The 18,129-nt window shown below is 40.7% G+C and overlaps 1 protein-coding gene across 3 annotated transcripts in view; it reads left to right on the plus strand.

The window, feature by feature from the left end:
• The window catches only part of Txndc11 (thioredoxin domain containing 11), a 62,664-nt gene that overhangs the window by 12,001 nt on the left and 32,534 nt on the right, over nucleotides 1-18,129 (plus strand). For 2 of the 3 annotated variants that reach the window (XM_055597790.1, XM_055597791.1), the window contains exons 4-5: nucleotides 3,728-3,857; nucleotides 17,644-17,737. In XM_055597790.1, the coding sequence (XP_055453765.1) occupies nucleotides 3,728-3,857; nucleotides 17,644-17,737 (224 nt within the window). Of the gene's footprint in view, nucleotides 1-3,727; nucleotides 3,858-17,643; nucleotides 17,738-18,129 lie in introns of those variants that run through there. The other variant, XM_055597792.1, reaches the window with a different exon arrangement.

Consider the following 18,129-nt stretch of genomic DNA (forward strand, 5'->3'; position numbering starts at 1 on the left):
ATCTATCTATCTATCTATCTATCTATCTATCTATCTATCTATCTATCTATCTATCTATTTAGAGACAGGATCTCACTAGCTGTCCTGAAACTCACCTTGTAGACCAGTCTAGGCTTGGAGTTAGAGCTCAGCCTGCTCTTTCTTCCTATTGTTGGGATTAAAGGTATGCACCACCACATCCAGTTATTTATTTTAATTTTTGAGATGGTCTTATTCTGTATCCCAGGCTAGCCTTGAACTGATGATCTTCCAGCCTTAGTCTCCTAGGGCAGAAGATGGTATTTAGGCTTCAGTCAGTCTATGAAAGCCCAAATGGGTAAAACTTGATTAGTGAGAGCTTTAGTTTAGGGTTTGCCTTCCCTTTATCATGTACCTCCTGAGTCTTGTTAGTAGGGATTCATAATAGTCATCAGCAAACTGTTAGTGACAGATTCTTTAGTCCTTTCCTTCCCAGTTCCACACCTCTAGCATAAATTGTCGTGTGTCTCATAGTGTTTTCCTGAGCAATTGAAATTCTTTAGGTAAGACTATCTTTTCCAGCCTCAAATTTTCCACTGTATATGAAGTGTTTGTGGTTTGGCTAACAAAGGAACAAGCTAGTTTCTCTTGGTAACTGTTTAGACTGAATTCAGATCTCCCACACTGCTTCTTGTCCTGTGGGTTCTTCTGTGCTTTGAAGACTCAAGTGCAGGGTTCTTAAATATAAAGTACACTTCCAGTGGCCAGCTCAGGCATGTTTTTTCTTTTTAGAGATCAGCTGAAGGGAATGGTGCACTTACCTACTTTAGTTCCTGTGTTACTCTTTGGCTTTGGAAAAAACACACAGTTGCCCTGTGGGGTGGTTGAAATCTTGCAGGGTGCCAGAGGTGGATTTAACTTGATGTGACATTAAAATAAGCATTCACTTGAATTGAAATGAAGGTCATTTTTAGATGCATGGGAATACATATCAGCTGTTTGTGTCCTCAGCTTCTGTAGACTTTAGAATCAAACATTCCAAGCCAGGTATTGTGCTGCATGCCTTTAAACTCAGAACTATGAAGGCAGAAGCAGGAGCGTTGCTGTGAGTCTGAAGATAGCCTGTTCTACTGTTTTAGGGTTTCAATTGCTGTTAGAGACACCATGACCACAGCAACTCTTATAAAGGAAGACATTTAATTGGAGCTAGCTTACAGTTTCAGAGGCTTGGTCCATTGTCGTCGTGGTGGGAGACATGGCTGTAAGTGGGAAGCGAGCTGCTTGAGCTTCTGAGACCTCAAAGTGTACCCCCTAGTCACGAACCCCCTTAAACAAGGCTACACCTACTCCAACACCATACCTCCTGGTAGTGCCATTCCCTATGGGCCAATGGGACTATTTTCTTTTAGACTACCATAGCTACTAATAAGATTCTGTTTTAAAAGGAGGATACCTACCCCAGTATTCTGTATTCTGATAGGGGCTTTGAAATGCACACCCTTCATCTTAGCCTGCTGCTTTACTTGATTAAGTCTGTTCAGATGCCTTTTTGTCTATTTAGCCATTAGTATCCAGTTGGTACAATGTGCTAAAGCACAGAAACTCCCCAAAGATATCTTTTCCTGTTCTGAGAGTCTAGAGGTCTCAGATTTAAACATGTGCATGCGCACATGATTGATTCCATTAGCTGAATGCTCCTGGTAATCATGGGCTTTTCGTGCTTATAATGCTCACATACATCTCAGCTGGGTCTCAAAGCTGAGCAGACGCTGCTGTTTGTGTCTTTTGTTGCTGCTGTTGCTCTCATTTGCTGTAGTGCTTTGTTTTGTAGATACTAATGCCTTTCTGCTTTGTGGAACAGGTTATTTGTAGATGTCATCCCAAAGTTGATGAAATAGAGTTTCGAATATGGAATGAGTTCTCACCATCCTGTTAGTGCTCAGGAGTTCTAGATCATTTCATCCTATACTGACAGCTACAGTTTAGGATTAAACACTTGCATATCCTGCATCTTGAGATCTTGTTCACTTTTACAACTCACTAGGACACTTTACTAGGAAAACTCAGCAAAGCTGGAGGCCTTGAACAGATGACATTTCTATGTGGATTGACCTTTTTGCTGGACAAAATATGTTATCAGATGCTTTCTTTCTTTTTTTTTTTTCTTGTTCATTCATTCATAGTATGTTTGTTTGAGACAGGTTCTAATGTCACCCAGGCTGGCCTCAGATTTGATACAGATGTAGATAGAGCTATATCTGAGTATCACCTTGAACTCTTCTACCTTCTAAAGGATAAAGCTGTGCACTATCAATCCCGGCCTTTTGTTTGGTTGCTTAGTTTTGGTTTTACGAGACAGGGTTTCTTTGTGTGTAGCTTTGGCTGTCTTGGAACTTACTTTGTAGACTAGGCTGGCCTCAAACTCACAGAGATCCGTCTGTCTGTCTCCTGAGTGCTGGGATTACAGGTGTGAGCCACTGCACCTGGCTATTTTTTTTTCTTTAAATTAAAATTTGTTGACAATTGATAGGTTTGGTGATGATGGTGATAATTAAAATTTTTTTTTTTCTATGTAGCCCTCACTGGCCTGGAACTCACTATTTAGATCAGGCTAACTTCAAACTATCCTACCTGCCTGTGCCTCCCAAATGCTGGGATAAAAGGTGTGTGCCACCATGCCCATCCTCTTGAGTTGATGGAGTTCTTACTCCTGTCGGCTAGCTTTGCTGGTAGAATGTTGTGCTTACTTTTTTTCATGCTTCTATCCCTTTGTTGTCATATTCTGTAGTGGACACTGAGAGTTGTGTTTATCTCATGTGTTTTATAACTGTGGTTTACCATCATGAGTACAGTATGTATGTAATTCTTTCCTGAGCTCTGTGTATTGCTGCTGTTAGCAGTAATCTTAATGTTAATGTCTGTAGAGAAAAGAATGGTTGCAAAATTGCTGAATTTCACATGCCCCTACCCCCTATCACTCAGTAACATTTGTGTATATTGTAGGCCATCGAGAGAGATTAGAGAGACTTTTGATGAGTCTGGGAGGGTACTGAGGCAGCCAGGTGAAAATCTGATAAGCTCATGAGGATCCCTGAATGGTGGTGTTACTGTTTCACAGCTAGATCAGATTCCTGTGCATTCTAGACCATAGCCATAAGGGGCCAGAAGGAGGATCGTTTATATACCTTCTGACTCGTCCTTGCCATTGTTCCTGTTATAATACTTTAAACAGGTGTCAAGTTCACTTTGTGATCCTTTGTGTAAGTGCCTTTGGGAATATTAGTAATTTCTTTTCAGTAGGCAAAGGGTCAACTGCCCAGTGTTTATTATTTCACAGTTTCATGTAAAAGGAATCTGTCTACATGTATTGAATGTTACAGCAAAGTTCCTAAAATTCTTTATTATGTGTTTAGTTTCCAAGGCCATGGGTTTTTGTTTTGTTTTGTTTTTTGTAGAAACATTAGGGAACTAATTTTTCTTTTGGAGAATAGATTTTAATTTTAATTTGCAGATGGTTTAAGATTGATCTCATCTTCCCTGCCTAAAATGCTGGTCCCCTGTTTACTTCCTGAGCAAAGCAGACTGCTCGCCTCTGAACCAGTTGCTGAAGTAAAGATGTTTTTGTGGTGTGGTTTGATGTTTTTGTTACACGTTACACGTTTAACACATGGTGCATTGTTTTTTATTTACTTACCCATTTATCTATCTATCTATCTATCTATCTATCTATCTATCTATCTATCTATCTATCTATCTATTTTTGTACTAGTTTTGGACCAATAGAATACAAAGGCCCCATGAGTGCTGTTTACATTGAGAAGTTTGTTCACCGGGTGATGAAGCCACTTCTCTACATCCCATCTCAATCAGAATTGCTCGATTTTCTCTCCAACTATGAGGTACCTATCTTTTTTTATCTCCTGTTCCGAAGGCCTTTTACTGGGTTGAACTGGATTCTTTGTATTAAGTGGTTTTTAATTTATTTTGGTGTATAAGAATTGTAATTAATTATACAAGGTAGTGGGTTTCATTATGACAATTTCATACTTTAAAAAAAGTCTCCTGGATTTCAGCAATTAAAAAAAAATCACATTGGTAGCTGGAGAGCTGGCTTTGGAGTCAAAGACCCAAGTTTCATTCCCCACACCCACATCAAGTGGCTTGAAACTGACTATAACTTCAGTTCTGGGAGATCCCATGCTTTTGTACTCCTCAGGCAACTGCGCTCACATCTATATACCCTTTCCACACAATTAAAAAATAATTTAAAAAAAATCATGTTATAGAGAAGCCCTAGTTAAGTACTCCTTGATATGCTGATTATAAGGGTGGCTGGCCCGGTGAGTTTTAAAGAACTGGAACACTTGGAAAATCTTGTCTCTGTTTTGTTCGGCGATTTTAAACAGATGTTGTTGGCCTTGTCTCACAGTTGACTAGAATATGGATTTAGTTCATAATTTCTATGCAACTACTCATTTCTAAGAATATTCTTTGACCATGTAATATTGCACAATGAGGCACCTGGCTTTTCTTGTAAGTTTTAGTTTAGCTTTAAAAAATAAACCAACCAACCAACCAACCAACCAACCAACCAACCAACCAAAACTGTAAATATGGGGCTGGAGAGATGGCTCAGTGGTTAAGAGTATTGGTGCCTATCCTAGGGGACTCAGGTTCAATTCTTAGCTCACAGCTGCCTGTATCTCCAGTTCTAGAATGCTTGAAGCCCTCTTCTGGCTTTCAAGGGCATGTTGACACATACACATAAGTAAATAAATTTTTTAAAGGGTTTATTTTATGCTGGGTGTGGTGGCCCATGTAATCCTAGCACTCTGGGAAGCAAAGGCAGACTGAGTTCGAGGTCAGCCTGGTCTACAAAGTGAATACAGGACAACCACGGTTACACAGAGGAACCCTGTCTTGACCATCTCGCCCCCCCAAAAAAGAGGGTTTACTTTTTGCTTGCTCATATATCAGTAAATGCCTGGTACCCACAGGAGACTGAAGAGGGTGTTTAGATACCCTGGGAGTAGAATCACAGATAGTTGTTAACTGCCATGTGGGTAGAAATTAAATCAGGTCATCTGGAAGAGTAGCTAGTATTCTTAACCACTGCTGTTATTTCCTCGCTGCTGCTGGGCTGCTGTCCAACACACCAAAAGTATGGGCTTTATGGAACTTCAGAGTCTCAGGTTCCACTCCCTCAGGAATGGCTAGAGCTTGAAGAGCCAGGTCCAAGTGTGAGACTCCCGGTCTCACCAGTGGTGTGGAAAAGAGTTTTACCACTGTGTTACAGTTAGCTTTTCTTAATGAGACTGCTGGTACCAGATGGCAGTGGAAACTTGGGAGTTCCAGAGCCATTGGTGATAGGTGATACGCAGTGTTACAGCCCTTTTGGTTAAGCTGCCATGCTAAGGGTAAATGGTTCGGCAAAGGCTTCTTACAGGAAAGGGTTGGGTCTGTAATCTTCCTGAGGGAGAGGATCTGGGATTTCCTCAGATTAGGTGGAGAGTAGGGAACCCAGCTGAGAAAGGGCACCAAGCTCAGGGGCTTTCCAGTAATGCCAGACTTTGACCTTAACAGCAGGTCCAACAAACCACTGAGCTATCTCTCCAGCCCCTAAAATAAATCTTTATTAACAACAACAACAACAAAAACCCTGCAAATATTTTTCTTTCTGTTTTAGTCAAGGTCTTTTTGTTCTGGTTTGGTTTTTGGTTTTTTGAGACTAGGGTTTCTTTGTGTAGCTGTGGCTGTCCTAGAACTCACTCTGTAGTCAAGGTCTTTTTTAACAGAAAATATTTTAACTTACTAACATGGCCTTTTTTCCCCCAGTGTCCCCATTACCAGTTTTAGTACCTCTTAAATTATGGTTATTAAGAACCTTGGGTTGCTAGGTGTGGTGGCACATGCCTTTAATTCTAGCACTCAAGAGGTAGAGGTAGGCAGATCTCTGTGAGTTCTAGGCTAGCCTGGTCTACAAAGTGAGTTCCAGGAGAGCCAGAACTATACACTGAGACAGTATAGTCTCAAAAAACAAACAGAAAAAGGATGTTGGGCTTGGCATGGTGGTACACACCTTTAATCCTAGCACTTGGGAGACAGAGGCAGGCAGATCTCTGAGTTTGATAGATCTCAGGGAGATCTCTCCCTTTCCTGATAAGGGTGTACCTGTGGATTCCTAAAAATACCCTCCATGCTAATCAGATGTATTTGTACCTTAGCTTTCAACTAATGACCTTTTTTCCATAGCTGTCACTGCTAACTGCTCTACATAGTGAATTTAGGCCTGCAAAGCATACATGTCTTAAAAACAAAAACAAGAAACCTAAACTTTTAATTTGTTTAACTTTTAAAAATTCATTTATTTAAATAATTTTTATTTTAGTTATTTATTATTATTTTTTGAGACCTGGTTTTTCTACATAGCCCTGGCTAACCTGGAACTTACAATGTAGACCAGTCTGGCCTGGAACTCACAAAGATCTGTCTGCCTTTGCTTCCTGAGCACTGGAATTAAAGGTTAAAACAGTTTTTAGAAAAATATGCTTTTGCTGTATGTGTGTTTATCTGGGTCTGTGTGTATGCCACTTGTTTGCGAGTGCCTTTGGAGGCCAGAAGAGGGCACAGGATTCCTTAGAGTTGCAGGTAGTTGTGACTGACCCCTGTATGTGCTGGAACCAAACTTTGATTTTTTGTAAGAATAGCAAGTGCTTTTAACTGCCGAGCCATCTTCTCTTCAGCACTTGAATTTTCTTTTTTGAGACAGCACAGCTGAATCTGATCCCTTATCCTCTCCTAAGTTGTTTGGGGATTTGAGATGGGGGCAGTGTTTTTGTTTTTGTTTTGAGGCAATCTTGGTAGTAGGGTTAGTAGTTAGTCCTGGCTGTCCTAGTATTTATCAAGTAGCTCAGGCTGGCCTCAGACCCACAGCAGTCTTCCTATCTCAGCACTCCTATAGATTGACATTTAGCACCTGAGTCACTCTAGATGGTTCTCCAAAATAGTGAAAACTCTGGTGTCAGGCTTGAGTCAAAGCTTAACTCTGCTATTCTCTAACCTTGTGGCCTTGGGCTGATGATTTAATCTTAAGCCTTTATTTCTGCTTTATAACTAAAGCAGAACTAATACTTTATAACTAAAGCAGAAATAATCTAGATAATATAAATCTCCAGGATGAGAGTGGGGTGTGGGTCAGCACTCAGAAGGGCAGAGGCAGGTTGATGTACATGTACATCTCTTAAAAAATCAGATGCATAAAAAGTAAGTTAAACAATTTTTGGGATGTAATACCAGTCAATGGGAACTTTGTCAGTAATTTTTTTTTTTTCAAAATTTATCAGTAAAAGTATGGGGAAAATTCTATACATTAAAATTGCTGTAAAGAGTTTAAATGTCATACTGATAATTCTGGAATTCCTTATACATGAAAAAAAAAAGAAAATAAAAATATTTTTAAATTAGGATGATTAAAAAGTGATTTGCAGCCAGGTGAGGTGGCACATGCCTTTTATCTCAGCACTTGGGAGGCAGAGGCAGGTAGATCTCTGAGTTTGAGGCCAGCCTGGTCTATAGAATGAGTCCAGGACAGCCAAGGCTACACAGAGCAACCCTGTCTCAAAAGGCCAGAAAGTCCAAAACAAAACAAAAAAAATGCAAAGACCAACTCATGCTATCCTTCAGTTCTGCTCTATTGGGATGTTTGTAGAGTACTTTGCCCAATTTTTTTTTATTCAGATTTTCACTAATGATCCTCTAAAAGGGTAAGGAAAAGAAAAATGAGAGAGGAGCTACAAAATAACTTCATATAGCATATAGCTGTGAACCTTCCAGTACATTTGTGGCAAAGACAGAGCACTTCTGCACCCTATAAGGAGTGCAGGAGGCTACTCTGTCATGTCTTCAGCTCTGAGAGAGGAAGGTTTTGTTTGTTGGTTTTTGTTGTTGTTTATTTTGAGGCACGGTATGACTCTAGCCCAAGCTGGCTTCAAACTTGCTGTGTAACAAAAGATAACTTTGAATTTATGATCTTCATGTCTCCACCTCCCTGGTGCTGGGCTTATAGGCATGCATCAACACACCTAATGTATGTTGGTCTGGGCATTGACCCAAGGCTTCCTGGACCTCAGGTCAGCACTCTGGCAACCAAATTACATCTCTAGCCCTCTGCTGCATTGATTTTCTTTTTTCTTTTAAAATGTATTCTGTTTAAAGTTGGGCAGTGGTGGCCCATGCCCTTACTCCCAGCACTTGGGAGTCACAGGCAGGTGGATCTTTTTGAGGTCAACTGGTTTACCTATTGTGTTCTAGGATAGGTAGGGCTGCACAGTGAGATACTGTCTCAAAAAAATTATTGGTGTGTGTATGGTTTTTTTTGTGTGTGTCAGTGTCTCATGGGTGTGTTTGAAGCCAGAAGCTTCCAATGTGCACATGGATATCTGAGGACAACCTTTAGAAATCAGTTTTCTCCTTCCATTCATGGATTCCAAGTATGAAATTAAGGATGAAACGGGTTTTTTTTTTACAGAGGGCATATGACATAGGCAAAGGACTCAGCTGGCTTTATCAAGTTTAATACCTAAACTTTACTTATTTTTTTTTTTCTCTAAATGCAGTTATTTGGCTAGATAATCCCTCTGATACTCTTACCTTCAGAGGCATTTAAAGGTCAGAAACAGTTCATCAGATGGTTCACACATTTCTGGTCAAGGAAGTTTTATTTTGTCTGCATGTCTTTGAGATGATGGTCTATGCTGCCTAAACTGGCTCTGAACGTCTGGGCTTAAGTGATCCTCAACCTTTCCAATAAGTAGGACCACACAAGAAAGTAGTTTTAAGGCAATACCTTTGAAAGATAACTCAGAGATGTTACAAGTCCTTTTTTATTTGTTGCTTCAATGTGTATCTGTAGGAAAAAGAAAGGTGTGAAAATGCCTGGTGTTTGACTCTTGCACCCTTTGTATTTGTATTTCAGTGATACCTTCAAAGATCATGCTCCAAGTATTGACATGGAGCCCCTGTCAAACTCACTAGTGTGCTAATGAGGTTCCTCTTAGGTGTGTTTGGAACCAACCCACTTACATAGCATGATATTGAACAGTAATTTGGTCTCCTTTAAAACAGGAAACAAATGAGTGTTACCCAGATGAGACTTGAATTTTAAAGACTTATGTTATCTTGAACATAGCTTGCTTCCTCCTAAAAAAAAAAAAAAAAAAAAAAAAAAAAGCCATGAATGGCTTTTTTGTGACTTCTATTAGACTTTCTGTTTTTCTTTCCCGAGTCAGGTTTTCTCTATGTAGCCTTAGCTGTCCTGGAACTCACTCTGTAGACCAGGCTGGCCTCAAACTCACAGTGATCCGCCTGCCTTTGCCTCCCAGACCACTGGGGTTACAGGTGTGCACCACCATGCCTGGCTTAGACCTCTTTTTTTAAAACAATTTTTTTTTTAAATGTGTGAGTGTTTTACCTACATGTATGTCTGTGTACCATGTGCATGCAATACTTGTGCAGGCCAGAAGAGGGTGCTGGTTCTCCTGGGGTTGGGATTAGAGACTGTTGTGAGTCACCAAATTGTAAAGCAAACCTGGGTTCTCTGGAAAAGCAGTCAATGCTCTTAACTCCTGAATCCTTTCTCCAGTCCCTGTTGAGATAATTATTTGTGTTTGTGGTACTGATTAGATTTTTCATACTGGCAAATTTTATTGATTGGCTTATGACTGCTATATTTATAACATAGATCCTCTGTACAAATCAAGAAACTAGGATAAGCCAGGCGGGGTGGTGCATGCTTTGGATCCCAGCACTTGGAAGGCAGGCAGATCTCTCTGAGCTTGAGTCCAATGAAAGCTGTCTCAAAACAGCAACAACAAATCAGGGTATACAGAAGACTGGACTACCTGGGTGAGGTCTGAACTGTAGCCTGGGTCCTCAGGTTGTTTCTTAACCTCTTTCATTCCCCAAAGTAATGTTTAAGTCCCTGACTTGAAACTTTAGCATCCATTTAGAGATTTAAAACTTCAAATATTTAGTGTTTGTTTTGTTTGGTTTTTGAGACAGGGTTTCTCTGTGTAGCCCTGGCTGTCCTGGAATTTACTATGTAGGCCAGGCCAGCCTTGAACCCATAGAGATCCTCCTGCCTCTGCCTTTCCAGTGCTGGGTTTAAAGGCATGTGCCACCACCACTGACAATATTTACTTTCTTTATGGCACTTAAAAACCCTTTTCTTTCATGACAGAAAGATTGAGAAGGTGTTGGCTTTTTAATTTGGCTATAATTTTATTTGTTTTTATGAATAGCTCTAGGAAATAACAATAAAAGACAAGGTCATGGTTCTCAGTGCATATTAAAGCAGCAGCAGTTTGCTATTTCTGGTTACTATATTGTCAGAACTTATTCTGCATAATGGGGAGTGGCCTATGTATGAGAATCACAAGATTGAGGTGATAGGATCTAGAATTTTCTTCCTAGATAAACACTAACATAATACAAAACTTACACATCATGTGTATAGGTAGAAACTGCAGTGAACTTACCCAGGGACACAACAGAGAAAGATGACAGCTTTAAGTCATGTCCTTGCAAGCATGTTAGATTGTGCTTTCTGCAGTTACTCCTACTTTATTCTCAGATGGTTCTTCCTGCCTGTTTGTTTATAGACAGGAAGATGTAATTTGTTACTGTGGACAACATAGTCCAACAGAATGTGAGTCATAGTTATTTTGGTGGCCTTGAAGTTGATTGAAGAAGGAATAGGACTAAGGAAGTAAGATGAAATTTCCACTGGTTTTATGTCTTCTAATTTTATTGTGTATGTTTTTGTTTGTTTTTAAGGTGTCATCTCTCTGGTATTGGTAGCTGTCATATCAAGTGCTTTATTTCTAAATCATCTCGCCAAAATCATCTGATTTTACTTTACAAGCTACCTACAAAATACAAGCAATATTGTTATTTAGAACTTTTATTTTGTATATATGCCAAAATACTTTCTAAGCCTTTTTGTGAATTACTGTAATTTACTTAATGGATTATTTAGCATATATCTATTAATTTACTTTTATCAGGTTGATAAACTAAAAATGCCTAGGAATCTTCAAGATTATGTATGTTAGGTGAGAGAAAACGTGAGATTTTGATGAAAAACTTGAATGTCCAGCAATAATATCATATTGCTTTTAATCACAAATATGTCTGTTAAGCAAGTATGCAACATTTCTTCCGCTAGTTCATAGTTTTATACCACTGTACAATAAGGTAGTTTTACAGTGAATTAACATCAAGGCAGAAATGGTTCAAGTGCCAGTGAATAAAAGTACAGCAAAGGGGCTGAAGAGATGGGGCAGAGGTTAAAAGCACTGATGGTTCACATACATACATGTAGGCACTCAGACATATAAGTCTGAAAAAAGAAAGGGGGAAGGATTTTTTTTTTTTTTAAAGAACAGTAAGAGCTGGGTTCGGTGGCACGCACCTGTAATCCCAGTATTCGGGGAGGCAGAGGCAGGTGAATCTCTGTGAGTGCCAGGCCAGCCTGGTCTACAAAGTGAGTCTAACATAGCCAAGGCTCCGGCTGAAGAGATGGTTTAGAGGTTAAGAGCACTGGCTGCTTTTCCAGAGGTCATGAATTTAATTCCCAGCTACCACATGGTGGCTTACAAACATCCATAATGAAATCTGATGCCCTCTTCTGGTGTGCAGGTGTACATGCAAACACAACATTGTACACGTAATAAATAAATCTTTAAAAAAAAAGAGAGAGAGAGAGAGAGAGAGCTGGAGAGATGGCTCAGAGGTTAAGAGCAGTGTCTGCTCTTCCAGAGGTCCTGAGTTCAATTCCCAGCAACCACATGGTGGCTCACAACCATCTATAATAAGATCTGGTGCCCTCTTCTGTCATGCAAATGTACATGCAAATAGAGCACTCATACATGAAATAAATATTTAAAAAAAAAAAAAAGATAGCCAAGGCTACACAGAGTGTCTTGAAAAACAAAAAACAAACATAAACATTGTTCATAAGGCCACTAGAGGGTGTGTGCCAACTGCCAAAACCTACACTATTCTACAAATGGTTCCTGCTTCCTCAACAGATGTGCTATAGGAGGTATTGAAGATTTGCTAGACAACTGTAAATAGCTGGTTTCTGCCTCCTTACTAAATGGAGTTCTATCACACAAAGTCAAGGGATAACCTGCCACTCGTCATATCTTGTTTTTTGCTAAATTATAAAGTTGATAGAGGTGCTTTGTCACATGTGTATTGTTTGTTCTGTGCCAGGAGCTCTGAGATGTAAGTGCAATTATGGATAAGAGAGAGACTGTGTTTCATAGATTGACAATAACAGGGGCATCACCACCTCCAATTGCTGAGGATGGAATTTGATGCTTTGGGTATTTTAAGCAAGCCTCGGGGATGGGGCCAGGAAATGAACAATAGATACTAGGCTGATTAGTGGACATGTCTGTGTGAAACTTTAGAATGTATCCTTATTTAAAAATAGGGTCTTGGAGCCTGGTAAGGGTGTGTTCACCTTTATTCCCAGCACTTGGCAGATACAGATGGTGACTATTAGTTCGAGGCCAGCTTGGTCTGTGTAGCAAATTTAAGGACAACCAGGGCTACTTTGGAGAGACCCTGCCAAGAGGGTGGGGGGGGGGGGCGGAGGGAATCTTTGCAGATGTAACTTACATGAATACATAATTCAGAATTTGGGATGAAATCCTAAATGCAGTGACTAGTGTGTTGATGGAACAGCAGCTGGTACAGAGAAGAACTGTGAAGGCTGGGACCAATAATGGAACATTGCAGCCTCAAAGCAGGATAGGACTGGAGCTATCTGTAGCTGGAAGAAGCAGGAAAGGCTCCCCTCTCGCTCACTAACACCCAGTTCTCCAGAGAGCAGAGAGAATGATTACTGTGGTTCTGAGTCAATTATCTGTGGTAATTTATCAGGACAACCCTAGGGAATGAGGCAGTTTCAAATTCTAAGTGCTGTGAAGTAAGAGTACTGATCTGGGGACAGCTATTTTAAAAGATAGGAAGTCCTCACTAGGAAAAGATAATTGAGCAAGAACCTAAACAAGATGAAGCTTGTTTGATCTGAGCAGACCTGAGGAAGTACAGAGCCCCCAGTTGTGGGGCACACAGACGGAGCCACCAGAGGAACTGGCATGGAAATGGTGAGGTGGAGCATGTTCAAACCCTGGAAATCTCAAACTTGAGATTTAAAATCTCATCCTGAGACTAGCAAGAGTGAGACAGCGCCCTCCCTGTTTCTGTGACTGACTGCCTTGGAGAACTTAATTTGGCAACCCTCAACCAGGTGGTCACAGGTCCCAGCACCTGGAATTCCTCCCCATGCAAATAGAGCATCACCAGCATCCTAGTCTCAGCCAATTGATTGCACTCAACCCCAAATACTTTCCTCACTGCTCAAGGTTTATATAGTCCCTGTCCACCTGGAACAAAAGAGCGCAAGCTATTTCACTGAAGATCATCTTTCTTGATTTCACTGAGCTGTAACACTTTCGGAATAGCTCTCTCTCTCCCAGAAGCATTCATTCTTAGACCCTGGGACCTGTCTGGTCAGGCTTCCACAGCTGCCCACACACAGGAAGTCCAAGACTCCTGACAGAGCTCACTACATGGCCTAGCATTGGAGCCTGAGTTCCCGATATCGCCTGACCTGGGCTGGCTGCCGAGCTGCTCCTGCCCATACCACTCCAATTGCCCTACTAGCAAAAGAGCTGTAACACTTCAGCCTGCGGAGATCTTCCTCTCCCAAACTTGAAACCAGACTGGAATTTTATTGAACCCTCTGGTTCCAGACTCTGCTGCATCCTTTTCTTCTGTTCAGTGTCTGGTGGTTTCCACTGTTGTCCCAGCATCCCAAGGGACTGAGTGTTATATGGGACTACACCCAATGAGGACTGGCATTGTTTGAGCCAAGGAAAAAGGACAGTGGGAGATGAGGTTTCAGGGCTGTTCTGTCCCCAACTGACACTGCCAGTTGGCTGAATAAGGTGGTGCACACACTCTTAATCCCAGCATTCAAGAGGCAGAGGCAAGTGGATCTCTATGAATCGAGGCCAGCCTGCTCTACAAAGTGAGTTCCAGAATAGCCAGGGCTACACAAAGAAACTGTTTTACAAAAAAGGGAAAGAAAGAAGGAAGGAAAGAAAGAAAAAGAAAGAAAGGCAGTTGGCTTGTTTATTGGGGGGCTGGTTAAGCCTCTGGAAATAGGAAGAGCTGACAGGACAGAACAGCACCTAAGCCTAGTGTCTGCTGCCCAGTACCAGGTTGGCCCAGGTCCTCAGCTGTCCTCTCCAGCTGGGGATCTGTGAGGGCATTAAATACAGGGTCAGAGTTGTCTGCTGCAAGCTAGCTCATAGATGTCTCTGCAGCTGAGCACACAAAAGCTCAGGTCTGATAAAGTCTGTGTGGAGATATATTTGTTCCTCACCCTTGTTTTGTTGTTTTTGTATTTTGAGACAGAGTTTCTCTATGTGGCTCTGGCTGTCCTGGAGTCAGGACAGACTGGTCTCAAACTCACAGAGATCCTCCTGCCTCTGCCTTCCAAGTGCTGAGATTTAAACTTAGGTTTAAGTGAAAGGCATTGAAATATGTGTAGCTAATATATGTTATTTGTTAAATAATGACATAGCTTCTGTTGGAGAGATGTTGGAATTTTGGGAGAAATCTTTGCAGATTTTGCTTTACCTACAGTATAACCAGCGTTGGTTTCATAACTTAGAAAATGTGAAATAGAAACTAACAGATGACTATCACATGGCCTTTGTATTGTTTTGAAGTATTAATATTATGTTTTGTTATCAAACATACCAGCTCTCAGAACTCAGGACTGCCACAGTATTGTGTCAGCTAGTACTTAGGATGGACTATACCTGTTATATTTTGTAATTAATTTTTAAAAATTTTTTAGTTATATGCACTTGGGCTGGTATATGCACATAAATACAGGTGCCCCTGGAGGCCAGAAGAGGGTGTTGAAGCCCCTGGATCTTGAGTTATGAGCAGTTGTGAAGTGCCCAACATAGGTGCTGGGAACTGAATCCAAGTCTTCCATAAGAGCAGTATATGCTCTTAAGCACTGAGCTGTCTCTCCCGTCCCACCGGTTGTGTTTTAAACAGGTAGTATTTTACAATTTACATAACTTTTAATCATCTCATACAGTCAGTATGAAGCTTCTTTTCTTTCCTTTGACAGTGAAGAATGAAAATGATTTTGCTGTGTTCTGTATTGTACTGTTTGGTGAATTTCCTTGCTTAGAGACTACTTGACAGTTGCGAGCCAGTTCCTCTGAAGACAAAAGCTCCTTCATCCACACTGTATGTGCTATAGCAGTAGGGCTGGGAGTGTAGACATGAGTTGGAGGATTTGCATCATACATACAAAAGCTGTGGGTTTGAGTTCCCATCACTGGCAAAAATACTAAAAATTGCTACAGTGAGGCTAAACTTTATACTTAAGTGTTCTCAAAGGGTACTGCAAATGGTCCAGGTGTTTTTCATTTCAAAGATTTAACATGGAAGCCAGTGAAGACTGTTTTAGTGGGTAAAGGCACTGTCCCAAGCCTGACAACCTGAATCTGATCTTTGGTACCCACAAAGCAGGGGAGAACTGACTCCTGAATGTTGTCTTCTCTCCCAAACATCACCACAGCATGTATTGACATGCACAAACAAATGTAATAAATACAATTGAAAAAAAAAGATTTAATTTGGATTTTCCTTGGAGAATCAGAATTTGTATTCATTTGTGTACATTTAATTGCATGCATGCATAGGTATGGATATGGATAAATACAGAGTTATGGATTACAATATACATTTCCATGAACCTCCCAAAGGTAATGTGATGTGGAAAGAGAAATAAAATTCACATGGAACATTTATTAATATTTAGAATTATTTTTCTCCATTGGCTTTGGTATAGGAAAGTAATCAGAAAGAAGTTTAAATGAGTCATTATATTAGTTTCTGTTTTTGTACAATATTAACAGTTCCTACAATTTCTGAAGGTCCTGTCTTTTGTTCATGGTAAGGAAGCTTATTCTGTTATGGAATGGCTGGCAACCTTAAGAAGGCAAATGTGCTGCATTGTAGGCTGGTTTGTTTAAGGAGTTCTGCAGGAGGGGAGGACATTGTTTGCTTTTGAGCTGGGCCTGGGATTTACTGGGAGAGTGTGTCCTTACCTGTGTAGGAGGTTCTGGGTTCCATCCCCAGTACTGCAAATGACATGAAAAACACCTTTCTTATTTCTTCAGTTTGAGAAATTGACTGTTTGCTAGATTTTGTTAGAGTTAAACATTTTCTTTTTTCAGAATGAAGACTAGTTGAGTTAATTGAATCTAAAACATTTACCAGTTAGTTGAAAAGAAGAATTCAGTATAGATCAGAAGCATCCTCTTTTGTGCAGTATGCTAAATTATTTTGGGTGTGTTCGCTTTTTGTTGTCTAAAACAGGATTTCCTGTTTTAGGATGAAATTTCTATCCTAAATATTTGAATCCACTTTTGTTACAAGGATCTGCCTCTCTAGCTACCTACTAAGAGCATGGTGCTGAGGGCATTAGGGCTCAAAAGGGCTTGTCTACATCAGATTACATTAGGCTTTCCCTTTACTGTTAACATGTGAAGAATTGGCCCTGCTGCCAGTGTAAAACCATCCGCTTAGCCAGATGCAGTGGCACACACCTGTGATTCCAGCACTGGCAGGTGGATCTTTGTGAGTTCAAGGACAGCCTGGTCTACAAAGCGAGTCCAGGACAGCCAAGGCTATAAAACGGAAACCATCCACATACATGAAGGTCACACCAAGACCATGTATTTAGTTCCTGGAGCCCAGGCTTACGCTTAAGTCTTCTGACTCTAGCCCCATCATTCTTTCCTCAAGGATCTCACAATTGCTAGGCTCTTTAGACAGTTGTGATTGCCACAGAACCAAACCAGATAGGGCTGCCATGTCACGTTCAAAAAGAGCAAACAAAGCAGATATATGGTGGGAAACAGCTAATTGGTTTGGCATATTGAAAGGCTATTCTGTGCTAAGCTTAAAGGAGTAGAGTAAGCGGATGGTATTGAGCTTTTGAAGGTGGTGTAGAAGTAGGGCTGGAGTTGGGTCTCTGTAGCTAACCTGACCACAGAGAGGTCTTGCCATTGATGGTATTGGATGTAAACAAAAAGAAGGGACCTGCTTCCAGTTGAAGACAGTCAGATATAACCCAGGTTTTACCAAAGGGGAAGGTAGATTTGGAGAGGAGGTGATTGAAAGAGAAACCCAAGAAAGGTACAATGGTGTTACTGATAATGGTTTACCCAGAATGGTTAAACTACAAGAAATGAGAATCTGAACATGGTGAAGTTTGGTGCCAGGACTCTGTGCTACCAACAGAAGTGGAAAGATCTGCTTAGGGAGAGAGGAGTGTCAGCTGCAGTGCCTGGCAGGAACACAGTGGGAAGGCTACTGCACTCCTTCCCTCACCCCAGGGGCTGGCTAAATGGAGAGGAAGTTCACCATAGCCCCCAGCCTTCCTCAGGTGGTAAGGTTTAGAAAATGCAGTGATACATTCACCATCCATGCTTGGCATCATATGCTTAACACAGCGGCTGTTAATCACACAGCTGACAATGCCCCTGTCGCCTAATTGTACTCTTGTTCTTGCAGCCTGGAGTACTCGGCTACTTTGAGTTCAGTGGCTCACCCCAGCCTCCTGGTTACTTGACCTTCTTCACCTCTGCACTGCATTCTTTAAAGAAAGGTAAAACTGATTTGTATTAAGACATTAGCACCGTAAGCAGAGATGTATTGATATGTTTTGGCATATAGTACGTTTATGATTATGTTTCCTAATTTTCTAGGTTTCTTTTCTCAATGTGTTTTAAATAAATATCTTGTTTAATTTCTGTTAACAAAGCTTTAAACTGTTCCAAATATATTCTCTTGTTGCACGTGGTGGTGCATCCTTTTATTCCTAGCACTTGGGAGGCAGAGGCAGGTGAACTCTGTGGGTTCTAGGCTAGTTTGGTGTACATAGGGAACCCTGCTTACAAATAAATAAATTAATAAAATAAATGTATTCCTTATTATACCTAGTATATTATTATAAAAATGGAGTTTGACCCACTCTGATGACAAATGTTCTATGTTTTA

The sequence above is a fragment of the Psammomys obesus genome, unplaced genomic scaffold (assembly GCF_907164565.1).
Source record: "Psammomys obesus unplaced genomic scaffold, mPsaObe1.curated_primary_1811, whole genome shotgun sequence".
In the NCBI taxonomy this organism is placed as follows: Eukaryota; Metazoa; Chordata; class Mammalia; order Rodentia; family Muridae; genus Psammomys; species Psammomys obesus.